This window comes from Neomonachus schauinslandi, chromosome 16 (genome assembly GCF_002201575.2).
Source record: "Neomonachus schauinslandi chromosome 16, ASM220157v2, whole genome shotgun sequence".
In the NCBI taxonomy this organism is placed as follows: Eukaryota; Metazoa; Chordata; class Mammalia; order Carnivora; family Phocidae; genus Neomonachus; species Neomonachus schauinslandi.
The window spans coordinates 45,456,157-45,478,286 of NC_058418.1; the positions used below are offsets into that span (position 1 = coordinate 45,456,157).

At 36.9% G+C, this 22,130-nt stretch overlaps 1 protein-coding gene across 1 annotated transcript in view; it reads left to right on the forward strand.

The window, feature by feature from the left end:
• Positions 1-22,130, forward strand: part of AP1G1 (adaptor related protein complex 1 subunit gamma 1) — a 79,189-nt gene that overhangs the window by 24,429 nt on the left and 32,630 nt on the right. The window contains exons 2-5 of the mRNA XM_044911420.1: positions 1,263-1,466; positions 13,676-13,800; positions 19,503-19,644; positions 21,636-21,732. Coding sequence (XP_044767355.1) covers positions 1,266-1,466; positions 13,676-13,800; positions 19,503-19,644; positions 21,636-21,732 — 565 coding nt within the window. The 5' untranslated portion in view covers positions 1,263-1,265. The remainder of the gene's footprint in view (positions 1-1,262; positions 1,467-13,675; positions 13,801-19,502; positions 19,645-21,635; positions 21,733-22,130) is intronic.

Sequence of the window (22,130 nt, forward strand, 5' to 3'; positions counted from 1 at the left end):
TCCAACTTTGTCTTTTTTTTTTCTTGTTTTGGCTGTTCAAGGTCCTTTATTACTGTTATTATTATTAATTTAAAAAATATGAGAATATGACTCTAGTAGTCTTTTTTTTAAATTTTATTTTATTATGTTATGTTAATCACCATGCATTACATCATTAGTTTTTGATATAGTGTTCCATGATTCCTTGTTTGCGTATAACACCCAGTGCTCCATTCAATACGTGCCCTCTTTAATACCCATCACCAGGCTAACCCATCCCCCCACCACCCTCCCCTCTAGAACCCTCAGTTTGTTTCTCAGAGTCCATAGTCTCTCATGGTTCATCTCCCCTTCCGATTTCCCCCTCTTCATTTTTCCCTTCCTACTATCTTTTTCTTCTTTTTTTTTTTAAACATAATGTATTATTTGTTTCAGACGTACAGGTCTGTGATTCATCAGTCTTAAACAATTCACAGCACTCACCATAGCACATACCCTCCCCAGGGTCTTACCTCTAACCTGTAGTCTTACCCTCTAAGATTGGTTTATTATTTTTGCCTCGTCACAATTTTCAAAGATTTTATTTATTTATTTGACAGAGAGAGACACAGCCAGAGAGGGAACCACAAGCAAGGGGAGTGGGAGAGGGAGAAGCAGGCTTCCCCCAGAGCAGGGAGCCCGATGCGGGGCTCAATCCCAGGACCCTGGGATCCTGACCTGAGCCGAAGGCAGATGCTTAACGACTGAGCCACTCAGGCACCCCCTCATCAAAATTTTCAAAGAGTATCCAGTGTACTGAGATGATTATTGTTTCTTGGAAAAGTGTTTAAATATGGTAATTGGTCTTGTAATCTCTCATTTTGAGTTGAACTTTGTGATCATATTCAATATTCATCTGATAATTTGTTGTGTTATATTAACAGTTGAGCAGAAAATATTTGTCTTCTCTAAGGTTAGGCATAGACCTTTTTTTAATTACTTTAAGGATTGAGTAGAGATTTGAGTTGAGTTTGTTCCTAAGATATTTTGATAATAATGATTTATTTTACATATTGGTATATTCTGTGTCTTATCTTAAAATTTAATACTTAACACTTTTGTTTGTATTCTTTCCAGAAATTTACTGAGTTGAATTTGTATGTAATAGCTTTGTTGAAGCTTTGTATCATTGGCTTTAGCAAATCTTGAATTCTTAAAAATTAGAAATTTTTGTGGGAAGTTGTGTGAATGGTTTTGGTAGTAAAAAACGTGAACATTTTTATTTAATGTCTTTCCATATCCAGAGGATGCCAGCCCCCATCAGATTGCGGGAGCTGATCCGGACCATCCGGACAGCCCGAACCCAAGCCGAAGAACGAGAAATGATCCAGAAAGAATGTGCTGCAATCCGATCATCTTTTAGAGAAGAAGACAATACGTACCGGTGTCGGAATGTGGCAAAATTACTATATATGCACATGCTGGGCTACCCTGCTCACTTTGGACAGGTAGGCTGGGCTGAGACCACATCTAGCAAGGGTACTCTTGTTTCAATGACTGTAGCTCAGAGAGGGTTGGTCAGTCTTTTCCTGTCAGGAAAGACAGGATACTTTTGATAGTCATGTAGTCTGATCATTGTGAAACTGAGGGTAGAATTGAGAAAGTTGCAGACCTGGAAGGGCATGATATTGCTGTCAGTTGTGCTTACCATTGGGAATCTCATTATGTGGATTAGAGTATGTTTTGATGGTGACAACTAGCTTGCTTAAAGATTGACCAGGATTAACCAGTAGATTGTGATTGGTCTGTCAGAGGGGCTGGACTATAATGAATATTTAAGAAATGTTTGCTAAATGTTTCCTTAATTATATTCTGTATGCACCATGATATAAGGAGGAACCACTCAGAACAGATGTTTTTAAGTAAAAGAAATTAAGTGGTTGCCACATAATGGCATTTATCGATTTTGCTGTAATTACCTAATTACTTGATTGCTATAGCCACTATGCAGGTCTGTCTCCTGATTTTCTCCTACACACAAATGCATATTATTAGATATGGCCAGTTTGAGAATGATACTCTTGGTGATAAGTGCTTTCTTCTTTCCATGTTTATACGTGATAAGGGGGATTGAGTCACAGAGAAGGGTATAGTGGGTTGTTTTTTTAATTCTTATTAATGCTATTAAATTTTATCTCAATTTAAGAATTGTATTATATGCTAAATAGTCTTTTTAAGGAAAAGACCGCAAAACTGAAAGAATGTGCAACATTAGGAGAAAAATACCACCCATGTTTCCATTTTTCAAAGATAACTATTGTTAATGTTTTGATAGATTTAATTTACCTGGAAAGATGCCCATGTTTATCTTTTGTTCAGCTCAGTAACTCTGGTGAAGGAGATTCCCCCCGCCTCTGAGTTAAAACAGTGATGGTTTTGAATCCTATCAGAATGACTTGGGTTAGTTTTGTGTTTATCTTGGGGCTGGGAATGAGGTCACTTTCTCTAGAAATACGTGATTGAGCGTGGGAGAGCATTAACTTCCCAAAGAAAAATTGAGGTGTTAATATCAGGGGGATGAGGACCAGGTACTAGGCAAACAAAAGCAGCAGCTGTCTCCTCTGAATAAAACATGTTATATGCTTTTACCACATCAAAAAGCGATCCAGGTGGTTATACATTTAGTGCATGTCATCGTATAAAGCAAATAGATGTCCATATATTTTTGTTGGCTGATTTTAAGTAGACACATTTAGGTTAGATTTACAAAAATCTGATATGTTGGGCTGTAAAAGATAATCAAGGGTGGAGGGGGGGAGACTTAATCCCTACACTCAGAAATGACCACCATTAACATCATGGAGTTAAGGGAGTTCTTTAAAGACCAACTGTTGAATTTAAAATCATACGATAGATTTAAGACTGATGATATTTCATTTTGTGAAAGAGCACTTTCTATATTTCTAAGAGTCATTACTATGTTTAAATAAAATATGCTTTCCATCTTTACTAGATGGCATTTTTTGGGTGTTCTGGAATTTAATTATTTGATAAAACATTTAATTCTTAGGTGGAAAGTGTTAATATTGAAGGAAACTGTATTAAAATTGTGGTACCAAAGAAAAGACTTTTCTGAATGGGAATAGCAATCATAATTTTAAGTCCCTTCATCTGTTTCTTCTATTTGAATAAGTCAGGGTCCTATCCAAGCAGTAATTTGGTACCTTGCCCATCAGAATTTCCTTTATAATGTACCCATAAAAAGATTCCTATCTAGGTTCTCTCACCTGCATGTATGAATCACAGTACCATTTTGATTTTAATTATGTGTAAAAACAGCTGCCGTTTATTGCATTTTATTAGACTTGTTAGACTTGTGCTGTTCATTATGATAGCCAGTAGCTGCATAGCCACTGGTCTCTTGAAATGTGGCTAGTTCAGCTGAGGCAAATATTAAAGGAAAATAAATTTTTGGTGGGTATTTGATGCAGTTACTGGAAAACTTTTAAATGTTTTAGACAACTTGGGTATGTGAATCCACTTTATCAATTGTAAATTTTATGAAATCTAAATACAGTTAAAATATTTCTGATGGATATGTAGTATACAAATTGAGATGTGCTGTAAGTGTAAAATAATACTGTATTTAGAAGTCTTAGTACAAAAGAAAGTTGTAAAATATCTAATAATTTTTGTGTTGATTATATGTTGAATGATATTTTAGATATATTGGGTTAAATAAAATCTATTATTCAAACTAATTTCACCTGTTTCTTTTTACTTTTTACTGCAGTATCTAGCATGATGCTGTTCAATAGAAATAAAAATATGAGCCAGGTGTATAATTTAAAAATTTCTAGTAGCAGGTAGAGGGAGAAGCAGGCTCCCCGCTGAGCAAGAAGCCCGATGCGGGACTGGATCCCAGGAACCTGGGGTCATGACCTGAGGCTTAACTGACTGAGCCACCCAGGGGTGTCCCGATCCTTAAGCTTTCTTTTCTCAGTTTCCTCATCTGTAAAATGGGGACAATCTTCATACTACTGTATGGGGTTATTATGAAGATGAGTAAATTAGATTAGTAAATGTTAAACATTTATGTTTTGTACATAAAAAACTCAAATACTACTTTACCATTTCCTCAAGGACAGCAAAACATTTTTTTTTTTTTGAAAAATCACTGAATTCTAAAATAGATTTTCATTTATTTATGTATGTGTGTATGTCTCTATACCCAACGGGGGGCTCAAACTCATGACCCCAAGATCAAGAGTTTCATGCTCTTCCAACTGAACCAGCCAGGCACCCCTAAAATAGATTTTCTTATGTGGGTCTTTTATCTAGGAGTCTCTTAGTAATGTAAAAGACTGTATCCTCAACATTTTTACAACAAAAGCCATGATAAATTTCTTGTAGGGTTTATAACCTTTCATGTGTCTGGCTTAAACATGACCCAGAAATAAAGTTGAGTAAAGAAGTGGGTAGATTGTAGGAGTAAAAAATGGTAGCTTGGGAGCCAGACTCTTCCACAGATGTGTTTTGTTTGCACAGTGCGTTAAATTTTTTGAATTTGCTGCCGACATAAAAATCAAGGAACTTCTCATGGAAATCTGGATTTCTAGTTTCTCTTAGAAAATCGGGAGGATTTGACAGCACTGGATCCACATTTTCCCATGGCACTAGTGGGCTGGTGACCTTGTCCAGGCTGGGCTTGCATTGTCTGTTTCCTTCCTGTTCCAGCCGGCCTGCTATCCTCAGTTACCTGTCCATAGTAGTCTTCCCTTCCATCAATACAGTATAGCACTTCACTTCCTTATGTTCCTTAAAGTTTTAGTGTTCTCTATAATAAAGTCTTACAAACCTTTGGTGAAATTTATAGGTTCCTTGGAGCTCTTTGTCCTATTGCGAATAGCGGTCTTAAAACTTTAATAATTAGGTTTTAGATATTACGGAAATATAATTCATTTTTGCATATTTATCTTCTTAGCAACATTATTGCATTTGGTTCTAAGAGTCCTTGTAGACTCCATTGCTTCCATATAGTCAATACTATTGTCTGTAAGCAATGGCAATTCCCTAACTTTCCATCCTTATGGAAAGTTTTTTTTTTTTCTTTCATTTTTTTCCTTCTTTCTTTACTACAATGTATCTATAATTGGATGGCGATAGTAGGCATTCCTGCCTTGAGCACCTTTAAACCCAGATTGTGCCCAAAATAAGCCTGAACTGTCTTTGCCAGAAAACAAAAACTAGGGGCGCCTGGGTGGCTCAGTTGGTTAAGCGACTGCCTTCGGCTCGGGTCATGATCCTGGAGTCCCAGGATCGAGTCCCGCATCGGGCTCCCTGCTCGGCAGGGTGCCTGCTTCTCCCTCTGACCCTCCCCCCTCTCAGGTGCTCTGTCTCTCTCATTCTCTCTGTCTCAAATAAATAAATAAAATCTTAAAAAAAAAACAAACAAAAACTACAGAGGTCATGTTAAAAGGATTTAGTAGCCACCAGAAGTGGCTTTTTGTTGTGCCCCAAAATAAAATTTGAGCATTAATAAGAATAATTATAAATGAATATACCAAGTTAGTTTATATCAGTGAGTTCATAATTTTTTATCTAAAGATTTTATTTATTTGAGCACGTGCACAAGTGAGCAGGGAGAGGGGCAGAGGGAGAGAGAGAATCTCAAGCGGACTCCACACAGAGCGGGGAGCCTGACATGGGGCTCGATCTCATGATGCTGATATCATGACCTGAGCCAAATCAAGAGTCGGATGCTTAACCGATTGTGCCACCCAGGGGCCCCAGTGAGTTCATAAGTATTAAACAAATTTTTAAAAACTCCGTTGGTCATCTTTGGAGCATACTAGGGTCTCATTTTGAAAACTAGTAGATAAAAGGAAAAGAAACATTTATCCTGCCTTTCCTACCAGTAGTTCTTTCTGAAGGAATTATTGGTAAGTTCCTTCCAAAGGAACTCTTGGTAACCCAATGGTACATATAGAGAAGTTGCTCCTTAGAGGAAAAATCCAGTAATAAATGAAAGAATAAAAGAATTAGAATATTACTATTTTGTGATCTCTGATGATCATTGTCGATGCTAATGTCACAAAAGAGAGACAACCACCAGAAATAATTACATACTTCATGAAAGTTCATACCACCACCTATGAAGTGTATTTGCTAAGTCAAAATAAAATAAAAACTGAAAAACCTGAATCTGATCAAGAATCTTGTCCATTTAACAAGGGACTTTTATAAGAGTTCATTGCAGCATTGTTTCTGATATGAAAACATTGGGAATAATCTATATATCCACAAAAAGAATAGTAAGTTGTGGTATATTCACAAGTGGGATACTATATTAGCAATGAAGAGAACTAAATTACAGTTTCTTGTCTGAATGTGAGTAGTACTCAAAGATGTTGAATGAAAAGAACAGGACTATGGTATGATACTTATATAAAGCTTAAAACATTGAAAAACAATTGTCTCAACATATGCAGTAAAGACACACTGCGTGGCAATGATGAACAGCAATTTTGAGTTTTCGTTACTCCTGGGATGGAGAGAAGGGAAATGGAATCGAGGCAGAGTATGCAGAGGGCTTCAATTGAATTTGTAATATTAAAAAATGTAAAATAAAATAAGTAGGGCAAAATGTTAAGATTTGCTAAAGCTGGCTGGTGGCTTAATGACTGTTACATGATTTTTGTGTATTTTGAGTGAAATATTTCATAATAAATTTTCTCAAGAGGAGAAATGGGATGCAATAGGAATGTTGTTTTTTTTTTTTTCCCCTGCCAGAAGAATGAAAAAATAGACCGGTCTCCTATAGATTTTTTTTTTTTTTAAAGATTTATTTATTTATTTATTTGACAGAGAGACACAGCGAGAGAGGGAACACAAGCAGGGGGGAGTGAGAGAGCGAGAAGCAGGCTTCCCGCGGAGCAGGGAGCCCGATGCGGGGCTCGATCCCAAGACCCTGGGATCATGACCTGAGCCAAAGGCAGACGCTTAACAACTGAGCCACCCAGGCACCCTCTCCTATAGATTTTTATGTTGCCAGACTACATAGTGGTAAAGCAGTTACAGGCTTATTCTTCAAATGTGTGTGTGTGTGTGTGTTGTATGTATAAACTAGAAATTTATTTCTGAATGTTAAATTGAAATAAAGTTAACTTTTTAAAAGACCTAAACAATCAGTTGCAGATCCATTAATGTTTAATTGCATCCTTTCATCAAGGTGATTGTTCACATCATAAAGCTTAGATGTTAAATTTAAAAGCAAATGTATATATGCATTTGACCTTGTGGGAAATTGTTCTAAAAGCTAACAAAATAGGTGCAGCTTTTTTCAAGGGCAACCAGATTAAATGTTGATAAAGGGCAATATTTGTACTTGCTTTAGAACAATGTAACAAGGCCAAAAACCTTTCTTTTAAAAAAAAAAATTGCTTTGAAATCCGGAGAAAATTGGAATATTGAGTCATCTAGAAAATGTTTATAAAAATCCAGTTGTCAGGCTTTACCTGAAACCTACTCTGTCAGGATATTTCGGGGGTGACCTACATATTTCGAAACTCTCCCAGGTGATTTTGATCAGTCAAGTTTGGAAACCACTTCCTTAAGGCATTGTATTTATTCCAAAAGGAGGTGGTAACTTCCGTCTCTTAGGCTTGCTAATGGATGCCTGGAATGTTTCTGCTGAGAAGAATTCTTAGGCCACTTCAAGGGTCAGCTGTAGAGAATTAGTGACTACTGTATTTGCCTTGAAAGCAGAGAGTTGAGGGCAGCGTTAAGGTTGTCTTTCATGATGTGGCTCAGTTATTTTAGTGAAGAGGAAACTGAGGCCCAGGTTGTTGAAATAACTTGCTTAGGTCTCTTAAGCTAGAACCAGGATTAGGGCTCCTCAATCAAATTGGTTCTTTCTATTCCACTCTGTGTTACATAAAGGGATAGGAATCTTTCTCTGTTTTCTTACTGTTTCTCACCTTAAATGAGTGCCCTTCCTAACTTGTTTCCATAGTAGCTTGTGCATAATTGTCACAGTATGTATATATGATATATATATCCTTTGATGTATATATATGTATCAAACTTATGATGTATATCCAAATGTTGGTTTCCTTTTGTGTGCCCTTCTAACTGGGTGTCAATGAGAATGTCTAGCACATTGGTTTTTAACACAGCAGGGTTTTATGAAGTTAAAGAAAAATCACAGCTTCTTCAAAAACAATTGGAAAGTAAATGTAAAAATCAGTGAATAGCTTAAAGTTATCGCAGTCAGACCTTTGGGATGGGAGGTAGCGGGGAGAGTGAGAAGGTTGCTGTTGAGAAGAGTGTTGTTGGCAAGGAAGAAGCTGATAGTCGGTGAAAAATACAAAATAACTGCCAGCAGAAGAAGGCATAGCCGTCATGGGGATTAGAGATAAGGAATGGACATAACTTTTTAAGCTCTTATAGCATTGCAGGTATAAAAGAATAGCACAATAATCATTCATTTTGAATTTAAGTTATTTAAAAAGGGCTGGTTGTTCCCATTTACTAAGTTGTATTTTCATAAGATTTTGGTCTTAAATTTTCAGTGTTTTCATAAAACAATTCCAAGACTCAAATGCTTTTTTGTTAATTTTTTTTTTTAAGATTTTATTTATTTATTTGACAGAGACACAGCGAGAGAGAGAACACAAGCAGAGGGAGAGGGAGAAGCAGGCTTCCCATGGAGCAGGGAGCCCGATGCAGGGCTCGATCCCATCATGACCTGAGCTGAAGGCAGATGCCCAACGACTGAACCACCCAGGCGCCCCTTTTTTGTTAATTTTTGAAATGACATGTTACTCAATTTGGTAGAGGGAATAATTGCCCTAGGTTGTTTTTTTTCCTCCTTTTTAATTATATTATTGTATTAACTTTTGTAACCATGAGTTAGATATAAGTTCCCTTTATCCTGCAGTTTTAAACTTCTAGTCCAATATTATTTATCTTTGGAATAGATAATGACAGTTCACTGATGCAAAATTTAAAAGATACAAAAGAATATATGATGAAAAACCTGCTTTCTGTCCACTTCCAGACACTTAGTTTCCTGTTTTGTTTTTTGTTTTTTTTTAAGACTTTTTGTATTTATTTGAGAGAGAGAAGGAGAGAGTGAGCGAGAGAACACAAGCGGGGGGGCAGGAGAGGGAGAAGCAGGCTCGCGGGGGGCTCGATCCCAGGACCCTGGGATCATGACCTGAGCTGAAGGCAGACGCTTAACTGACTGAGCCATATAGGACCCCCTACTTAGTTACCTTTTTATAAGCAACTGTCTGTGTCTATCCTTCCAGAGATACTTTATACATCTCCCGGCAATGGAAATGCCCCCTCCACTGTAAAACGCGTGTGGTGCTGTCTACTTATTAATCTGTCTTGAATATTAGCCCATGTCCTCATTCTGTTTTCCAGCTTTTTTGACATACTCATTTCTTTGCCAGCTTCTTTGACATACTCATCTCAATGTATCTAGCATAGTAGTCCATGATATTTCTTTTATTTTTTAAAGGTGCAATTTATTTGAGAGAGGGAGAGAGAGAGAGCAAAAGAGAGCCAGTGCAAGCACAAAGGGGGGAGGGGCAGTGGGAGAGGAAGAAACAGACTCCCCAGTGAGCAGGGAGCCCAGCGCAGGGCCCGATCCCAGGATCCTGGGATCATGACCTGAGCCAAAGGCACACGCTTAACCGACTGAGCCACCCAGGTGCCCGTATTCCATGATATTTATGAATCATTATTAAACTGATGCCTTATTAAGGGACATTTGTTTCCAGTCTTAGTATTTATTTATTTAATTTTAGGTAGGCTCCACACCCATTGTGAAGCTCAAACTCAGGACCCTGAGATCAAGAGTCACATGCTCTATTGACTGAGCCACCCACGTGCCCTCCAGTCTTACTGCTTAAAGTAATACTACGGGGGCACCTGGGTGGCTCAGTTGTTGGGCGTCTGCCTTGGGCTCGGATCATGATCCCGGGGTCCTGGGATCGAGCACCGTATTAGGCTCTCTTCTCTGCGGGAAGCCTGCTTCTCCAGAACTCTCCTGCTCCCCCTGCTTGTGTTCCCTCTCTGGCTGTCTCTCTGTCAAATAAATAAAATCTTTAAAAAAAAAAAAAAAGTAATACTACAGTTGAATAATAACCATTATTTTACACATGTATGAATGTAAAGGTAGTCTAAGTTCCTAAAAGTGGAATTGTTGCGTTGAAGGGTATGTGTATTTGTACTTTAGATAGGCCAGATCTTTCTCACTACAGCTTGTGCCAGTTTATATCCAGTCACTAATGTCCTCACACTGTTAACAACAGTCTAACTTTGCTAATATAATAGGTTAAAAAATACTATCTCAGTATGGTTTCCATTTGCATTTTTTTTTCTCTTCTAATAACTTCACGGAGGCATATTTTGCATATCATGAACTTTTCAAGTGTACAGTTCAGTGATTTGTTTTAAGTGAATTTACCTAGTTGGGTTTGCATTTGTTTTATGAGGTGGTTGAACTCCATTTCATATGTTTGAATTATTTTTGTTTTCTTTGAACTGTCCATATTCTTTGTCCATTTTATATTGAGTTGTTGGTCTTTTTGAAAATCAGTTTGTAGGGTCGCCTGGGTGGCTCAGTTGGTTAAGCGACTGACTTCGGCTCAGGTCATGATCCTGGAGTCCCTGGATCAAGTCCCGCATCGGGCTCCCTGCTCAGCGGGGAGTCTCCTTCTCCCTCTGATCCTCCCCCGTCTCATGCTCTCTCTCTCTGTCTCATTCTCTCTCTCAAATAAATGAATAAAATCTTAAAAAAAAAAAAAAAAAAGAAAATCAGTTTGTAGGATCCTGTTATATAGGATTTCATGTCTATGAGCAAGTTGCAAATATTTTTTCCAAGTTTGTCTTTTGTTTTTTGACTTTGCTCAGGGAGTTTGGAGTAAAACTAAAAGTTATTTTTTATCTCTGTGGTTGCATGAATATAAAAGCTAGACTGTTTACTGTGGTCTTTAAGCATATGCTAGATTTGTAGGTTAGCAGTGTTTCAGGTGGGATTTTCAAGTAGCTTTAAGTGAGACGGAGTAGTACTCAATTTGAGGTTGTTACCAAAGGGGTAGAAACATTTAATTGATTTTACTATTTTTTTCCTGTTCTGTAACTCACACTAGAGTTGCATTTTTAGTGGTTGCTGCTCAAAAATGGATGCCCTACCCTTATATTTCCTCAAAAACCCATTGTCCACCCCTCCATCCTTTTTCTTTTTCAATATCTGAAAGCTTTGATAATATTCTTAAAGATGAAACATGATACTTTCTTAGCACTATTGCTGGCCACTGACACAGAAGTGTAGCGTATGATGAGAGTTAATCCTTCAGCAGAGGATGTTTTTCAATACATCAAGAGAGCAGTTTTTAAACTGCTCCAAACAGTTTTATTTGTAAATTTTTTTACTTTCCTCAATTTCACTTTTGAACTTAAGGCAAATTCAGATGGGAAGTAGTCTCATGATTTTAGACTGTTGTACATAGTTCTGCATTTGAGCCCCTTTCCTTGGGATGCAGTGATTCTAAATGGGAGTTTCCAGTCTTTAATCTTAGATTTTCCAGCCATTTCCAGTCTTTAATCTTAGATTTTCCTCTCAAAATTTGCTACCTTCATAAAGCAAATGTATATTCTTGAAGCAAAGTCACTGTACCAATGGAGAATATTAAAAAGAATTAATTTAGTGTTTATCCCTTTAAATTCTGTTCACTGTTTAATTTTTAGGTAAGTTTTAAACAAGTGTCACAAAAAGCAATAAATTGTACTCACTAATCATTGATGACTTTTAGTGTGACTATCTTAAAACTTGGCATAGGGACTCCTGGGTGGCTCAGTAGGTTAAGCATCTGCCTTCGACTTGGGTGGTGATCCCAGGATCCTGGGTTCAAGCCTACTTGTGCTCTTCCTATCAAATAAATAAATAAAATCTTTAAAAAAACTTGGCCAAAAAAATACAAAGTCCTATTAATGCCTAAGAATAAAGTCTTCTTCCTCATTAGTTCATCTTAATAACAAATTTTTGGATAATTTATTTGTGTAATGCCTGGTATTTGTTAAAAGCATGATTCAGTAAGGATGATAAAAATTTCAGTGATACCTGATTCTTAGAACTCTTTTTTCACTGCTGAAATATTAATTTATACTATTATTAAATGGGAAGGTTAAAAACTCTTCTGTTTGAAAAAGAGTAAGATTTTCTGATAATATTTTACCTCCTGTTTTTCTCATTCACCTCAGCAGTAATTTTTCTGCTGACATTGTAAAAATGACTTTCTTCATTTTCTATTTCAGAAATTGTTTTTTAAAATTTAAATTGAGTGCATAGAAGGAAGGGAAGGGTTGTTATATAATCTGTCAGTTTCAGAAGGCACTTCAGTTTCCCTTTTGGATCTTGGTTATTCTTGGAGGCTTTGATTTGTTCATGATAGTATAGTCATTTCTGTTAAACTTTCAGTGTTTTTAATGCAGATACATCAAGAGAGCAGTTTTTAAATAGTTCGAAACAGTTTTATTTGTAAATTTTATTACTTTCCACAATTTCAGTTTTGAACTTAGAGGCAAATTCAGATGGGGAGTAGTCTCATGATTTTAGACTGTTGTACATAGTTCTGCATTTGAGCCCCTTCCTTTGGGATGCAGTGATTCTAAATGGGAGCATAGTTTGCAAAACTTTCCTTGGAGTGTCTAACTTATGTACACCCTTTGAAAATCATTGCTACAAGGGAATGTTTGGCCTTTTCTATGTTAGTCAAGATGGAATGATAAAGTATATTAAAATGATTGTGATGTTAAAGAAAGGCTACGTAGAGAGACAATCTGTTTACAAAGAGTCTTAAGCTCTGAGGATTTTTATCAATTATGTAAAGAAAAAGTCATATAAAACATTTTAGGTTAATTCCACTCCTGAAATTTCCTCTGGCCTTTTTTTTTCTCTGTGTTTTTATTCCTCATATGCTAAACTCACTTCTCCCTACTACTTGGTTCAGGCCCTACATATAGCACTTTGCACATTATATTAAAGTTGGTTGTTGTCTGTCTCTTTTTCAGTTGTATATTCCTAATGTTTAAGATAGTGTTTGGCACTTTGATGTATTGCCAGTTACTGAATTTTTTGCTATTCAAAATAGGAAACAGACCATAAATATACACATAAGTTAGGTGTTCAAATTGTACAACCTGGGGATTAAATTAAGAATTGGGTTTATTGGGCGCCTGGGTGGCTCAGTTGGTTAAGCGACTGCCTTCAGCTCAGGTCATGATCCTGGAGTCCCGGGATTGAGTCCCGCATCGGGCTCCCTGCTCGGCGGGGGGTCTGCTTCTCCCTCTGACCCTGCCCACTCTCATGTGCTCTCTTTCATTCTCTCTCTCTCAAATAAATAAATAAAATCTTAAAAAAAAAATTGGGTTTATTAATATTTTATTATAATACTTTAGTAGTATTTATTTATTTCAATCTGTGGAAGTAGGTAAACCTCACAGATTATTTGGATAGCATATATCATAGGACCTTGCTGAGATGATCTATTCCAGAACTCGGTATCTATTATCAAGACATCTAAGGATCTTAGGCGATTTGATACCTACTTATTTTAGTCATCCACTGACTCTGGGTTAAAAACATTGCTTTCCTAATGTGGTAGCAGTTTCTTAATTTCTTTTCTTTTTTTAAAATTTGCAGTTGGAATGCCTCAAGCTTATTGCCTCTCAAAAGTTCACAGACAAACGCATTGGCTATTTAGGGGCAATGCTGCTGTTAGATGAAAGACAAGATGTCCATCTTCTCATGACAAACTGTATCAAGAAGTAAGTCTTACTTTTCCTTCCTTTAATGACTACTTTGTGCTTTCAGAGTTTTCTTATAATATGACATCAAGAGTTTTTATTTGATTTTATTTAATGTCTAGAATATATTTGAATTGCTTTTGTAGTTTATATGTAAAGAGGGTAAGCAAAGGTTTCTGTAGGGGAATATTTATTATTATTTTTAAAGATTTTATTTATTAGAGAAAGTGCGTGCACAAGCAGAGGGGGGCGGGGAGGAGGGAGGGAGAGGGCGAGAGAGAATCTCAAGCAGACTCCGTGCTGAGTGCAGAGCCTGATGTGGGGCTCCATGCCACGTCCCCAAGATCATGACCTGAGCCCATATCAAGAGTTGGACACTTAACTGAGCCATCTAGGCGTCCTGTAGAGGATAATGTAATTAAACAAAGGAAGGCATTGCTGTACATCTTCAGGTATAGGAACACGCTTTAGCAATGAAACAAGAATTTGGGCCTACATGGAATAGAAAAAACATTGGTAAATCAGAGATTTCTTATCTTCTATTTCCAGGACCTTGAATACCGTAAGTAATGAAATGTTACTTTTATTAAAGAATTACCAGTGTATGTTCTGAGTAAATACCATATAAAGGTAAAAGAAGAGGTCTTGTTTGTGAGTGGTATAATTCAAGATTTCAGTTGCATGAAATTATACTTAGCCTTGTGAATTTTGTGTATGTCTTTTTTTTCCTCTAATGGGTGCATTACTAGTCCAGTCATGTTTGTTTAACTTACAAATTGAGGAGTGCTTGCTATATGAAAGAATTAGAGTAGCCAAGCAGGGGAGTTAGCAGTTCTTCCCAGCATCCCTCTTACAGCAAATGTCTGTTAAAAAGTTATGGAAGTTCTGACGGCTTTACTGGTTAAAGGTGCTTTTTGGTTTGTTTTAATTTGGTTTTGGTGTGTCTGTTGGTTTAATTTCCTTTTGTAGATTTCTTTTTCATTTGTAGTTTTTGTTTGACAGAAAGTAGAAGCAGGGGATATAGGTAATCATATTTGTAGTATCGAACTCTTACACTTTTCTGTGGTCAATAATGTTTTACTTTAAAATTTTCCAATGGATAATGGAAAATCCCAAAATGAGAATTATGATTTGGTTGTAAATATAGAGTGTGTCATGTAAGTACATTGAGTCTGTGAATTTAATTTTGGGAGAATCTTATTTTTTGGCCTTGAAATAAATACTAATGAAAATACTAAGTTGATTCATTTATTCAACAACTATTTATTATATACCTGTTGTGTGCCAGGAGCTGTTATAAGTTCTGGGGAGGGAGAATGAAAAAAAAATTGGCAGAGATCCTTGGTATTAAAGAAGTTACATTCTACATGTTCAGCATGACTCTTACACATTTACTCTGGCTAGGCCTCTGAGAGTTTCTTTAATTTTTGTTCTTGCATGCTTTGTTGCCCTTATTACTTAAGCCTTCAATCACATGCTGATGATTTGGCAGTTCTGCCTAGCACCAAGTTCATATTAAGAGTTAATACCAAACTCAAGTATACGTTTGTAGCTTGATAAAAATTGAAGAATGAGGCACATAGGCAAAGAAGAAATCTTTGTTTTGAATTTTAATGAGACCTAGCCAAGCCTCAAGTGAACTTTTTGAGAGAGAACTAGTAGTTGGGAATTGATCTGGCACTTTAATTTAAGCTCAAGTTAAAGGACTTTGGATCATTTAGTTTTGTTTTTTAAAAATATTTGTTAATGAATGGGTTTGTTTGGCGAGGGTTTTTTGGTTTGTTTTTGGTTTTTTTGGTTTTTGTTTGTATTATAGGGCATCATAGTGTACCAGCGGTTTTTATGTTTAGTAATGAATGTTTCCCGGAACGCCTAGGTGGCTCAGTCAATTAAGTGTCTGCCTTCGGCTCAGGTCATGATCCCAGCGTCCTGCGATCGAGTCCCACATCGGCCTCCTTGCTCAGCCAGGAGCCTGTTTCTCCCTCTGCCTGCCATTCTCCCTGCTTGTGCTGTCTCTCTGACAAATAAATAAATAAAATCTTAAAAAAAAAAAATGTTTCCCTCACTGTTCATTAGCCTAGAAAAGCTCTAAGCAATTAAAGATCTTGGAATCATTAAAAATTGGATGTATTTTAAGAGCTTGCATTATGCAAATGTTCTTAATCATTGAAAAATAAATGAAAAGTCAGCTAAATATTCTTGGAAACTAGGAGCCTAAATGGTAAAGCATAGTTAAGATTTAAACATTATTTTTACCAAAAAAAACCCCCCCTTTTTTTTTTTTTGAGAAAGAGGGAGGGAGGGGCAGAAGGAGAGGGAGAGAGAATTTTTTTTTTTTTAAGATTTTATTTGTTTATTTGACAGAGCACAAGCAGGGAGAGTGGCAGGCACAGGGAGAGGGAGAAGCAGGCTCCCTGCTGAGCAAGGAGCTTTACTCAGGGCTTGATCCTGGGACCCTGGGATCATGACCTGAGCCAAAGGCAGATGCTTAACCGACTGAGCCACCCATGCTCCCCGGAGAGAGAGAATCTTAAGCAGGCTCCATGCCCAGCTCCGATCCTAACTCGGGGCTTTATCTTACAACCCTGAGATTATGACCTGAGCCAAAAATCAAGAATTGGACACTTAAATGGCTGAGCCACCCAGGTGCCCCTTATCAATAATTTATATCTTAAATACTCAAATTGTTAAGAAGTAGCAAACCTGGCTAATTTATGCTTTACCTTCTTTTCCTCTTTGTTCAAGGAAATTAAAACCATTTATTATTTCATTTAAAATTACCAATAATGAACCCCTTACATGTTAAATAATGTTTTTAATGAAAAATAAACTATTTTCCAAAACAAAAACAATTCAAAGGAGAAAAATAACATTATTTCACATTTTTGTAAATCTTTAAACATCTGGCCTAATGGAAGACAGCAGATGTCATATTTGCTTCTGCATTCAATTTCTTATGTTATGTTTTGATTGAAGTATATGAAGAATATCCAGCCTTTTACAGATAGTGTAGTTAGGAAAAGGAAGAGCACTTTAATAGCTTTTCAAATATTCTTCTTTGATACTATACCAAAACTCCCTAAGTGGTGGTTTCTTAAGGATTAGTTACAGTGTGGAATTTGAAACAATATCAGTGAAGTTTGGTACTTTGTTATATTAAACCCATTGGTTTGTCTCTCACTTGGAATCTTTTACTCATGTATGCGTTTGTAACACCATGCCTAAGTCATTTGGGAAAAACTGGCTGAGTTAAAGTATTGGTAGACTATGAAGTTCATCATGGCAATACAAATTTTCCAAAATTCTAACTCTCGCTTCAAAGCTTGGATTTTTATCATTGGCAACAAATACTGTCAGTTGTTGCTCTTAAAATGATAGGCCAACTTGGCTCTTTTTCCAGATGTCTGCCAGATACCCAAATCTTAATAATTATAGTTGTTTGTCAGTTATTTTTCAAACAAAAATCATATACATTTGAAAAGTTCATAGTTAGGGGCGCCTGGATGGCTCAGTCGTTTAAGCATCTGCCTTTGGCTCAGGTCATGATCTCAGGGTCCTGGGATCGAGCCCCACATCGGGTTCCCTTCTCGGCTGAGAGCCTGCTTTTCCCTCTCCCTCTGCCCCTCCTGCTCGTGCTTTCTCTTACTTCAAATAAAAAAAATTTAAAAGAAAAGTTCATAGTTTAGCATGCAAGTGCTTAAGTGCTTTTCTCTGAGATTGCCACTTCAGTGTGCAGAAGTTCTTTATGCATACTTCCTATTTCATCATACAATATTAAACTTCTCATCTGAGTCAAGATTTAATAAAACTAATCTTTTTTACTGCTTTGTCAGAGGCAGTCTTAGGTGAAACAGACTCATTCCCTCCCTCCCTCCTTTCCTTCCTTCCTTCCTTCCTTCCTGTGTGTGTGGCAGTGAATTCAATGACTACTAGTACAGTTTGGTGCCACTACGCTGATTTGTAATATGTCAGTAATTTTCCCCACCACTGCTTTTGCATCATTAGTGCAAATGTCGGTACAGTTGGCAAATAATGAGTTAGTATTGTGAAAATAGTTCGGCTCTCATGGACCCCGTGAAACAGTTTTGGGGGCTTCCAGAGATCCATTAACTACTGAAATCCTTGAGAACCACTAACTAAAGAATATTAAAATGCTCTTAAAGCATTTTAGAAGTAGCATAACTCATACAGTAATTCAGTTTCTGAATAGTAGAAGTTGATTATAATATATAGATGAATTTACTGGTTCAAGCTTTTAGTATTTCAGCTTTTCTGAAGGTATACTTCCTGGTTGGTTTGTAAACAATTTTGTACAGTAATCAATGTCTATTAGAGATAGGATTTTGTATATCTGTATCACCAGATACTGGGCCTCACTGTAAATATCTAGCTTAGTTTGTTAAAGGTGGTTTAATTAGCTAATTTTTCTAGTTACTATTTTTTTTCTTCTTTTGAATACATAAAAGTGTAAAAATTAATGTGATATCAAGGTTAATACTATACTGTAAGGTTAGAGGTTTCAGAGTATTTCTGTTGTGATATTTAAGTCACCTTAAATGCTCTAGTAGTGGGGACTGTTTTCTGATTTTTTTTTTAAGGTTTTGGTTGATGTATATAGATCTTTTCATTTTTTTAGGAATTAATAGTAGAGCATATTAAAATATTTTTTTATTTTTATTTTTTAGAGAGCAAGAACATGCATGCGCCAGAGCGGGGTGGAGGGAAGGTGGGAGAGTGAGGGGGTGGTGCAGGGGGAGGAGGGATGGAGGGAGAGGGAGAGGGAGAGAGAGAGAGAATCTTAAGCAGGTTCCTTGCCCAGCGTAGAGCCCGATGCAGGGCTCAATCTCACGGCCCTGAGATCATGACCTGAAATGAAATCAAGAGTCAGACCCTTAACTGACTGAGCCATCCAGGCGCCCCCCAAAATCTTTTTTTTTTTTTTAAGATTATTTATTTATTTATTTGACAGAGAGAAAGACAGCGAGAGCGGGAACACAAGCAGGGGGAGTGGGAGAGGGAGAAGCAGGCTGTCCGCTGAGCAGGGAGCCCGATGCGGGGCTTGACCCCAGGACCCTGGGATTATGACCTGAGCCGAAGCCAGATGCTTAACGACTGAGCCACCCAGGCACCACCCCCCAAAAAAATCTTTTAAAGATACAGTTGTGCTTCACATTTCTGTCTTTGTTGGCTTTCACTTTCATTGATTTGCTGAGTTTTCTGAAGTAGTTTGTCATCAATAGATAACATGTTGTTGAATTTCTTTCTTTCTTTTTTTTTTTTTTAAAGATTTATTTATTTATTTATTTGAGAGAGAGAGTGAGAGACAGAGAGCACGAGAGGGAAGAGGGTCAGAGGGAGAAGCAGACCCCCGCTGAGCAGGGAGCCCGATGCGGGACTCGATCCCGGGACTGCAGGATCATGACCTGAGCCGAAGGCAGTCGCTTAACCAACTGAGCCACCCAGGCGCCCTGTTGAATTTCTTTTACTTTGGTATTTGGAAACATGGAGTTGTAAGCCTGTATAGGAGGCACTGTAAATCAGTTCACTGTATTCTTAATTTGTAATAAAGTAAACATGTTTTTGCAACAAGTAATCTTATTAATTATTTTCCTTACTAGAGAAATTGTGAATCATTCAGAGCTACCTCATTAGACTGTGAAGCTTCTTTATGGGGAGCACCAGGAAAAGCATGTTCATTTCTACCTTTTTCTGTTCTTTTGCAGTGATCTTAATCATAGCACGCAATATGTACAGGGGCTAGCACTTTGTACCCTTGGCTGCATGGGCTCTTCAGAGATGTGCAGAGATCTTGCAGGAGAGGTAGAGAAACTCCTGAAAACCTCCAATTCTTACTTAAGAAAAAAGGTAACTTTTAAGGAAGTCAGATGTCTGCATTTGGATTAGAGAATATTATGGAGATGGGGAGGCAAATTATTTTGAGAGCTCTGATGATGATATAACCTATCTTTCTCTGCAGTAAATATATTTTAAATGATTATATATAAGTCAAGTGTTTATAAGTCAAAATCTGTTTTTATACTAATTTTGGAGGTAGGTTTTTTTATTGCTAATTAACTCCAATTGGTAATTATGAACTCTTTAATTCTTCTCTTAATTCCTTTTTTTTCAAGGAAATGATTTATAAACAAACGTTACTGGATATCCTGGATACCTAATTACTTCCTAATTTACCAGATTCTAAACAGTATTAAACAAAGTAATAATGAACAGAACTTTAAGAATTTACTTTTATTCTAATAATTAGTGCCCATGTTTTTGTATTAGTGCCTTTGAATCTCTGGAAGTGTACAGTTCCATGGGGACCTGGGTAATTATTAGAGAATGATCTAGAACACACTTTCTAAATTGGTGTGTCTAAATGAAATAGTAATGGAAGACAATGATCTTAATCTCTTACTTGCTGTTATATGTTGATACAAACATTTTATGGTTTTTTTTTTTTTTAAGATTTTATTTATTTGACCGAGAGATACACAGCGAGAGAGGGAACACAAGCAGGGGGAGCGGGAGAGGGAGAAGCAGGCTTCCCGCTGAGCAGGGAGCCCAATGTGGGGCTCGATCCCAGGACCCTGGGATCATGACCTGAGCCGAAGGCAGACGCTTAATGACTGAGCCACCCAGGCACACCAACATTTTATGTTTTTTAAAATTGTCCTTTAACCCTGTAACCTTCATAAACAAAAGGTGTAAAATTTAGAACTTCCAAGAAGTGAACACTTACTATTGCCTGGTTGACATTCACTGTGCCTCCACATTAATGGTGTGAGACAAGACGTTGCAAGGGCCAAGCTGTTTTCCAGGATCATGGACTGTTAATGTTGATTGTGAAACAAAGCCAGTGCTTTCTCTTAAAGTATGAGCGGGCTGCTCTTGTTCAAAAAGTACATTATTTCATTAAATAAAACATTTCTATGGATTGGAAAAAAATCTTTTTTCCCCCTAAATATAACTTGGGAGGAATTAGCTGAAATCTTTTCTTGTTACTGTATGTAAACTTTTGTGGTATTTAACTCCAACAAATAGTAGTTATGGTTACTTTTGGCAGGCATAATCAAAATCAGTCTTTGTACCTTTCTTTCCAGTGAACAAGCCAAGACCATCTTTTCTTCAGTAGAGACTAGCTAATTATTAAATGGTTTTCTTGATATCAGCAGAGAATGAATTGGGGAAGATATGGGTATTATTAAAAGTAACAGTAGTAATGTATCTTTAAATTGCATGGTGTTTTTATTTATTTATTTATTTATTTATTTTTTTAAGATTTTATTTATTTATTTGAGAGAGAGAGAATGAGAGACAGAGAGCAGGAGAGGGAGGAGGGTCAGAGGGAGAAGCAGACTCCCTGCTGAGCAGAGAGCCCGATGTGGGACTCGATCCTGGGACTCCAGGACCATGACCTGAGCCGAAGGCAGTCGCTTAACCAACTGAGCCACCCAGGCGCCCGCATGGTGTTTTTATAAAACCTTTTGGTCATCTTAGAAGAATGAGTATCACAGATGGATGTCTTTATTTTTTACTCTGTAAAACTCCACAGAAGTTATATTTGTTTGATAAATTCATGTTAACCATGGTCTAGTCTACGAAGTTTTTGTCCACTTATTTAGTAATACATGAATGAAGGGATAGGTGAGCTAAAAGTTCTCATTAATGAAATAGTATAAATTGGAAAGTCCTAACCAGTTAATAAATAATAAATCTGATATCTGACTTCTTTGTTCTTTCTTCTTTCAGTAGGTGAACTAAATGATAAGGTTTTTTTTTTGTTGGTGTTGTATTTTGTAAGATTGGTTGCCCTTACTTAATTGAAATAAATCTTCTGTCCTTTTTCTTTATAGGCAGCACTGTGTGCTGTTCATGTCATCAGGAAGGTTCCTGAACTTATGGAGATGTTTTTACCAGCAACAAAAAATTTATTGAATGAAAAGAACCATGGTAATGTGATTTGGATGTGCTTGTGAAGTATTGAGGAAAAGAGGAAAGGGAAAAGGCTTCAGGCAGTTTTGGCCTTCTGTTTGAGTGCGGTGAACTTGCCTTTTTACTGTGCTTAGACACTTTGCCAGGAAGGGTTGATGGGTCAAATCTCTCTTTGCTCATATCCTCCTTTTACAATTAGAGATTGATTCCTTCATAGTAAAAACTCAGTTTTCATTTTCAGTCCTCTTTTACTATATTAAAAATACTGTGTTAAGTTACTAATATTCATTGTAGTATACAAATGATCCTAGCCTTGATTTTCATATGTAAAACACTTTGATTTCCTGGCTATCTTATAATAGAAAAAACATTATTTTTTTATTGCCTGTGGTAGGAGTGTAAGATTTATGAAAATC